This window comes from Pelophylax lessonae (genome assembly GCF_965119305.1).
Source record: "Pelophylax lessonae genome assembly, chromosome: 3".
In the NCBI taxonomy this organism is placed as follows: Eukaryota; Metazoa; Chordata; class Amphibia; order Anura; family Ranidae; genus Pelophylax; species Pelophylax lessonae.
In genome coordinates, this window is record NC_138770.1 from 178,122,577 (window position 1) to 178,131,982 (window position 9,406).

General features: G+C 40.1%; 1 protein-coding gene across 1 annotated transcript in view; it reads left to right on the top strand.

Annotated features, from left to right (window-relative positions):
* Positions 1-8,860, top strand: part of RAB6B (RAB6B, member RAS oncogene family) — a 115,928-nt gene extending 107,068 nt beyond the window's left edge. The window contains exons 7-8 of the mRNA XM_082251315.1: positions 3,064-3,130; positions 8,070-8,860. Of these exons, the coding sequence (XP_082107441.1) occupies positions 3,064-3,130; positions 8,070-8,134 (132 nt within the window). The 3' untranslated portion in view covers positions 8,135-8,860. The remainder of the gene's footprint in view (positions 1-3,063; positions 3,131-8,069) is intronic.
* Positions 8,861-9,406: the final 546 nt, after the last annotated feature.

The following is a 9,406-nucleotide window of genomic DNA, read 5'->3' on the forward strand; positions in this document are numbered from 1 at the left end:
AGTAGGAAAGGTTAACTTAAGGGTTACGTTAGGCGTACAGTAGGGTTAAGGTTAACGGTTAAAGATTTTGTAGTATTTTAATGCTAAGTGAGGTTTTTTTTTTGGGATTCAGGTTAAGGGATCGTTTTCAAGTGTTAGAGTTGGTAAAAGATTAGTTTTACATTTTAGGGACATTTCTGGGTTACTTCAAGGGACTCATTTAACATTCAGGCTTTTTTTAAGTTTAGGGTTAAGTGTCAAGGTTAGGTCAAGGGTAGGAATAGGATAGTGGTCAGGGAAATTGTTGTAAATTGTTAAATTTTCATTTGTTTTCAACAATGAAAGCTTCTGTCTGAGAACTAACAGGTGCCAACTGCAACTGGTGCCCAAAACCAAGGTACCTAGAAAGGTAAGTCACAGGATGAACACAGCATGCAGTGCAATATGGTAATAAGTAGATGAGCAGGTCCTTGGTTCATGATCCTGCAGTTATTTGATATTCTTAGACCACACTTACATACTAACAGAAAAGAAGCCTCATGTAGTAGTACTGTAGTATTGGTTGTTTTCATCAATAAGTAATAAGGCTTATAACTGTATATGAAATAAAAATTTACACTATTCCAGTGGTCAGCATTGTATTTTGTATTCAACACAGTCCTTATTGTCAGCATTAAAACCCATCATAGGGCATGGCCTTGAATTGCAGGGACGTCTTCAGTGGCACAAAGCCATCTACATGGTATGATGTTGAATGTCAGGAACATAATCCTGAGTATTATAAAAAGCTGGGTTTCTGAATATTTTGTGCATTTTTAGTTATGTAATGTTCACTTACAGTTCAGCATTTCTGGTTTCGTACACCTAGAGATAAACTGCCAGAGGACTAAGACAACAGTTTGCGCTATTCTTCCAGTCTTCAGTTCTAGATGTACTGACACAGAGTGGGGAAACACTGTCATTAGGCAACACCACCCACAGCATTGGCTGACTTCACCATTATGATATCTGATCATGTTAGTGTAATACCAAGGCTAGGTAGGCAACTTGGGGTAGAAGGGGCAGCACAATACAGTGGGCCTTGTGGGTAGAAAGTATAAATCCAGTCTTAATTATAAAAACCATAACATGATTTAGCATTCATATTCAGTTCCTAATAGAGTAAAACATGGTACATCATCTGGTTATTACTGTTGAATAACCTACCAGTGGCAGGCTGAGAGACGCAGCGACTTTACAGATAGGACAAAAGGGAAGGGGGGGCTTTCTGGAGCGTGCCAACTTCATAGTACACCAAAAATGGAGGAACAGGTCTTCTCATATAGAGACCCCGTATACAAAAGTGGACTTTGAAGGCACAACATGAGACACATAAACAAAAAACTTCAAAAAAAACGTAAATTTATTTAAACAAGCGATTAAAGGGTATCAAACATTAAAAGGGGGTCGGGCCATGTATCAAAGCCGACAAAATCCAAAAGAAGAAAAGGGGAGGGAATATCCTCCCTATAACAGTATTGTATGTGTGTACCTTACACTTAAACCACAGACAAGAGAGGTAATACCATTACAGATGGTGGGTATATGAACACAAGTGCTCTTGTCCAATGGATGGTCAATGGTGACTTTAAATATGTTCCTGTACATCCCAGTGTTTACATCAGTACAGGGACAAATGCACAGCTCTGAATGCAATGTGTCTGATAAGGGGGCCTGTGCAATGCTGTAAGGATTGCATCTGAGAGGAGGTGTGTGCACTTCCCTGCTAACCTCCTTTAAAACAGAAGTTACGTTCTTCCTTTAAAGAACACAGGAGGAAGGACTAATAGACCAAATATTTATCAGAAGCCGGATGTAGATTCACATGGTATCTATCTATTCCAGTGAGAAAATGCAATTGCAATCTACTTTTATTAACTACTTGAAGGTCTGAACCAGATCTTTTCTGGAACTTTTTGTTTAAAAGTTGAAATCAGTATTTTTATCTAGAAAACTACTTAGAACCCTCAAACATTATATATATTTTTAGCAGAGACCCAAATGGCGATTGTTGCAATATTTTATATCACACAGAATTTGCGCAGCAGTCTTTCAAATGCAATTTTTTTGCATAATATGAAAGATGATGTTACACCGAGTAAAAAAATACTGAATATGTCATGCTTTAAAATTATGCACGCTTTTTGAATGGCAACAAACTACAGTACCTAAAGATCTCCATAGGCGACACAAAAAATTTTTTACCGGTTAATTGTTAAGAGTTACAGACGAGGACGTGAACTAGAATTATTTTTTTCCCACTCTAATGAGGAAAGACAATAGGATATGCTTGCAACTGAGGTTAGACATTATTTGAGGTGCATAGGCATCTGGGGAGCTTTCCTAGCCAGTCATGTCACCTGTAATACCCATATTACATACATAGTTACATAGTTACATAGTTAGTGAGGTTGAAAAAAGACATCAGTCCATCCAGTTCAACCTATGATGTGTGTGTGTGTCTACTGTTAACCACACATTGTATACCCCATAGTTACATCGTTAAGGAGGTTGAAAAAAGACATCAGTCCATCCAGTGCTGCGATAATGCTGCTAAGGGCACTTTGTGTTCGAAGGAGAGACTGGCAACATTACTTTGACAAGTCACACAATCAGGACCAATTCCCCCCTCCCTGGGCTTTTTTCCCCTCATTCAGTTATTTACATGTGACTCTGACTTCACATACATTGGAATGTTGAAGCAAATGAAGTGCAATGCACACCACTGTGCTTTATAAATGAACAGTGTTTGTTTTTACGTAGCAGTATTGCCATGGAAAGGCCCTGTTGCTGCTCTATCAAAGGACCCTAAAACTTCATAAACTGAGCTAGAAAATAGATAGCTTGAATGTGATTGGATGGTATTGGAAATACGGACCCATTTTATACATCAGGCCCACTAAGAGAAGACAGAGAGAATTTTAAGAGTTTTATTGGTTGGCGTATCATTTGTAGAGCATCTGAAATAGGAAGACCACAAGGAATATCAAGACCATGAACCCAAGGTTCTAAGCACAAGATGACTTACAATTGTTTCCTTTACAGCTATTTCGCCGAGTGGCTTCTGCACTGCCTGGGATGGAGTGTACAGAGGAGAAGAGCAAGGATGGCAGTATCCTTTATCATAGAGACTTTGTAACCTTAGAACCTGGTGTTTTTTTATAACCTCTATATTGAATTGCTCTTATATTTTAAGATATATAATAATTGCACATGGTTTTGCTTTGGTCACCTCTTTTTTCTCTACAAATAGAATGAGGTACAACATAGAAGGAAAAGGATGGTTTTTACTGAGTAGAGTCCATAAACACTTTATGACAAAAAATTGCAAGTCTGCATTCTAATACCTTTATGGATCAGAGCAGAGCTAACTGAGCTAAATACTTACATATATAGCTAATATTTATAAGATGTCAGCATGGTCTGTGAGATATGCTGACATGATTACAGGTGCTTACAGTCCTAAGAGAATGTTTGCCTTATCTAGATTGTTAGGGGGTCATTTACTAACACTGGAGAGTGCAAAATCTGGTGCAACTCTGCATAGAAACCAATCAGCTTCCAAGTTGTATTGCTAAATCATAATTGAAGAAGCTGAAGTAAGAATCTGATTGGCTACCATGCACAGCTTAACCAGATTTAGCAAATCTCCCCCCTAGCCCCCATTCATATCAGGCTGATTTGTCATGTCAAATTGCATGTCATATCGGAGCCTATTGCCTGCAAGAGCACCGTCCGAATCCATGCGGCGCCGACTCTGCAGTGCTGCACCGATTTCCAAAAGTAGTGACTTCGGGGGTGATTTCAATTGAAATCTGTGCAGGAACCCACACAGATGTCTGTCAAACCGCCCCTGAAATCGCCCTGACAAGCTGGTTTGAAATCATGCGAGTTCAGCTGAACTCACATGATTTCAAACCCGTCCTCAGTGTGAACGAGGGCTCAGTGTCTACTCAGGCATCAATCTTTTATAGCTAACTAAAGCTGAAATGCAGTTGACTCCTAATGACAAACTACTGCTTTACTGTACCCAGTTTTGTGTCAGTATTTTCTGTGTACAATATTCCTAAATACGCTAAATTGTCAAAAGTATGGGGATGTCTGCCTTTACACACACACATGAAAATTAATGGCATCCTGGTTTTAGCATGTAGGGTTCAAAATTGAGTTTGCCCACCCTTTGCAACCATACCAGCTTCAACTCTTCTGGGAAGGCTGTCCACAAGGTTTAGAAGTGTGTCTATGGGAATGTTTGACCATTCTTCCAGAAGCATGGGGCAGAGGTCAGGCATGGATGTAGACAAGAAGGTCTGGCTCACAGTATTCGCTCTAATTCATCCCAAAGGTGTTCTATCAGGTTGAGGTCAGGACTCTGTGCAGGCCAGTCAAGTTCCTCCACCCCAAACTCGCTCATCCATGTATTTATGGACCTTGCTTTGTGCAATGGTGCACAGTCATGTTGGAACAGGAAGGGGCCATCCCCAAACTGTTCCTACAAAGTTGGGAGCATAAAATTGTCCAAAATGTCTTGGAATGCTGACACCTTAAGAGTTTCCTTCACTGGAACTAAGGGACGAAGCCCAACCCCTGAAAAACAACCCAACACCATAAATCCCCCTCCACTAAATGATTTTGACCAGTTCACAAAGCAAGGCCCATAAAGACATGAATGAGCGAGTTTGGGGCGGAGGAACTTAACTGGCCTACACAGAGTCCTGACCTCAACCCGATAGAACACCTCTTGGATGAATTAGAGCGGAGACTGCGAGCCAGGCCTTCGTGTCCAACGTCCTTGCATGATCTTATAAATGCGCTTCTGGAAGAATGGCCAAATGATTTGGACCAGTTCACAAAGCAAGGTCCATAAAGACATGGATGAGCGAGCTTGGGGTGGAGGCACTTGACTGGTCTGCAAAGAGTCCTGACCTCAACCAGACAGAACACCTTTGGGATGAATTAGAGTGGAGACTGTGAGCCAGGCCTTCTCGTCCTACATCAGTGCCTGATCTCGAAAATGCACTTCTGGAAGAATGGTCAAATGTTCCCATAAACACACTCCTAAACCTTGTGGACAGCCTTCCCTATTATAGCTTCAAAGGGTGGGTCAACTCAATATAGATCCCTACGGACTAAAGCTGGCCATACACTAGCCGAAAAATCGTTCAAACTAATTTAAAAAAAAACGAAAAATTGGCTGTGAGAAAGAGACGATCATGCCATCATGTAATGACTGAATATTTTGAACGATAAATCGTTCAATGGACATACATGAATCAGTAACTACAATAGAGGGGGGCAAGTGGGACTTTAACGGTGCTAAATGATGGAGAAAAATCTGAATTCTCAAAAATTGTACATTTTATTACACATAGAAAGTGAGGACAAGACAATACATCAATATAAAATGATAAAATCAAGAAAATGCACTCAAAATATCAACTCTACATGTTTCGCCATCTTCATAATAGCTTCTTCAGGAGTTTTCATAGACATTTCTCGAGAGTGAACATTTCTAGGTAACAAAGGGAAAAGACATAAAAAACATGACTGTCATGTTTTTTATGTCTTTTCCCTTTGTTACCTAGAAATGTTCACTCTCGAGAAATGTCTATGAAAACTCCTGAAGAAGCTATTATGAAGATGGCGAAACATGTAGAGTTGATATTTTGAGTGCATTTTCTTGATTTTATCATTTTATATTGATGTATTGTCTTGTCCTCACTTTCTATGTGTAATAAAATGTACAATTTTTGAGAATTCAGATTTTTCTCCATCATTTAGCACCGTTAAAGTCCCACTTGCCCCCCTCTATTGTAGTTACTCAATTTATGGGATGTGGTGCCTCTTACTTCATCTCTAGCAATATCTCTTCAAAATATACATGAATCAGTCTTCCGTTCAGTTTGTCACATATGCCTAGTGCAAACAATTCGGGTGAGAAACACATTAACCTTTCAATTTACCGTTAGTTCGTTCCAAACTGTTTCTTCGATTTTTCGGCTCTGAAAAGTTAAAACCGATTTTCTGTTTGTGTCCATTAACTGGCCAAACAATGAAAGAAATGTCCAAATGACCGAATTTTGGCCGAATTTTCGTATAGTGTATGGCCAGCATTAGACTGGGATGCCGTTAAAGTAATTTGCGTGTAAAGGCAAGCGTCCCAATACTTTTGACAGTATAGTGTATGCGCAGCTCAGAGATTTAGGGCTGCAGTTTTTTTCCATAATGACTGCCCCCTTGTAGTACCATTGAAGCAGCTCTGATGTCCTTATATCCTGCCTGAAGTGGGTGAATGCAGTCTGTCATTCACTCTGGTCTTTCCTCATCCATACACACCCATTGGCTTTAATGAACAGACCAAATACAAGACACTTTTCTGTCCACATAAGGAATAAAAGTTTGGTGCTTTTTGTGGGTTTTTCCTGCACAAGGTAAGAGAGGGTTTGGGTGTTAATGAGACCAAGTTTCCTGGAAACAGTTTATTTTAATGAAACAAGAGATGGATTCTAATCAATGTAAGGCATGGCTTCTTTTAATAGGGCCTACCTTCCCCTTCCCTTCTCTTTGATGACATAGTCTTCACTGAAAAATATAAGGTACATGCAGAACTAAACCCTCTCATTCTTTACAGCCAAGGAAGCTGCCATCTGAGCCTCAGTTTGATTTGCAATTGTCATTGTGTTGCACATGTGATCAGTTATCACACCAGCCAGAGAATAGGCAAATGTGACAGTTAGCACCCATGGCATGCCTTGAATGTACTGTAAGGCCCCTTTCACACTTGCGGACCGTTCAAATCCACCTGTCATGCATCTCTATGGGGCATCGGATGTCAGCGGAGACATGTCCGTTGACATCCGATCCGATCCTGTCCGTCAAATCCGGAAGGTTGGAAACCCTATTTTCCATCTGTCTGGCGGATCGGATGAGAACGAACAGGCGGTCCGTTCTCATCCGATTCCCCCATAAAGGGGAGCGGGGATCTGACACCTCCGTCATCCGCCTGCTAAGCGGGGGATCGGCGGATCAATCCCCCACTGAGCAGCACAGGTCCGTCGATGGAACAAAGCCGTGTGAAAGGGGCCTAATTGTTTTGGTAAACAGTTCAATCAATGGGTTTAGCTCCTTTATAAAGTGGTTGTAAACCCTTAAATAGAGATTAAACAAATCCTCATACATAAGTTATATCTAATTATCTGCAGTCCTCTTTTCTCTACATACATTCACAGTCCAGAATTATAAAGCTTGTAGAAAAAAGGGGGCTGAAGTTACACTCTGGAGAGCTCAGTGAGGAGAGGTCTGAGAGCTGATTGGAGGGAAGGAACCCCCCCCCCCCCATGCACACGGGAACAGAGCTGAGTCTGCTCTTAACTGAGACAAGTATACACTATAGCGGGATATGCTTTGTTAATATTTCATGTCTGAGGTTTACAACCAATTTAAGGCCTCATGCACACTTAAGTACAAAAGTGCTGCTTTTGCAGGCATTTACGTTTTCTTTTTCTGCCTTTAAACATCCCTTCATGTTAACCTATGTGTCCAAGCACACATACAGTAGAAGTTTTTGAGGAGTTTCAAGGCAGGGGCGTTTAGAGGCAGAAAAAAAAAACATCACTTGTGTGTTCAAGAGAGGAGTTTATAAAACACTCAAAAGTGTCTGTGCATAAATGGGCAATAATGATAGGCGTGTTCCTGCGTTAAAGCATTCTAATGGACAGAATTCTGGCCAGAAGAATGTATTAACAACAGATACAAGAACGCACATAAATGCCCATGCAAAAACACGGCCTTTTACTAGGTTTTTGTTCCTGCTAAACTCCTGTAGGAGAAAAAAGCATCAACAGTGTGTGAAACCTTAAAATTGGGTCAATCTAATTTGTTGTCTAAAGTTAAGGGTTTGCAGATCTTTTCCCCTATGAAGCTAAATACGTGCTGCCTTGACTTTTAACAGCCATTACTGATAATAAAGGTTCTTCATATCACCAATTTTATTTTCACTGTAGGGTGCTCTGTATAGAAAAAGTTCCTTAACTGCTAATCCTCTGCTTTAGTGATTGACATTAAACTTGACAAACCTCAAGAACCGCAAGTAACTGATGCTGGGTGCTCCTGCTAATACGCAGCGCATGACAGGTGAGCTGCCAGAGGCCGTGTGCTTAGCCCCGAGATGCTTCCTATTGGTTAGCCTGGAAAAACAAACATTTGGAAACCACATCCAGAGAATGTCAAGATCCTCCACTGCTCCTGACTTTTCCCAAATCCCTGGAGACCTTGTTTGCTTTTTTGTCTTTTTTTTTGCCTTTTGGCTCTTGTGTTGGTCTTGAGTCTTCTACTCTCTCTTCTACCAGAGTCCTTCCATAATTGTTACTCATTGCACTTTTATTCCACATTGTCTCTTCTTTCTGTCCCTCTTGTGCTCACATCCCCAGGTCCTTATATATGCACCTTGTTATACACAATTACATGTACAGAATTCACTACCTTACTACCGAATGTCTAGATGTAGATAGTACCTGTACACTGAGTGATTTATTCTATGCCAACTGGTGAAAGCCAAGAGTACTCCAAATGGATTTGATCTAAATAGGCACATGTAAGTCCCTTCATTCACCAAGCCTTCTCTTACTTAATTTTTATGATTTTAGATCAAATATACTTTCTCTTCCCTGTGATAACAAATACCTCCCTACACATACAACCTAGCCCCCCAACACACCTCAGAAGAGAAAGGAAATCCTGACTCTAAATGCTGTTATTAACATTTTATTTTTATTTTCAGTTTTTGTTGTAATATATGTATAATTGTACTTTATTAAAATTGCCAAAAACTATGTGACACAAAGTTATTGTGGTGTTAATATGTGTTTAAATGGCAGACATTTGAGATTTGCAGATTAGCTGCTTAATGCGAATCTACATTTGGCCTGGATCTTCTAGATTCCACTTAAACTATATTGTTAAAAGTATCAGGACGCCAACCTTTACATGCACACTTTAATGGTATCCCAGTCTTAGTCCATAGGGTTCCATATTGCGTTGGCCCACCCTTTGCAGCGATAACAGCTTCAACTCTCCAGGGAAGGCGGTCCACGAGGTTTAGGAGTGTGTCTATGGGAATGTTTTATGAAAAAATATACCAAGGTATATTCCACGCGCCAAGGAATATTCTAGCAATTATGATAAATAGTATAGGGTGCAACGGTTGCTATAGAGTAAAAGGATAAATGAAAGGTTTATCCTTAATAATAAGGCCAGCTACAGCGCTTGCTGAATGTAACCCTAGTGGTGAAATCCAGTAATGGTTCACTAAATTGACAAATTAAAAAATACAAATAATATATGACAAGTGAAAAATATCAGTGAGTTTTACAAATAAAGATAATCCAAA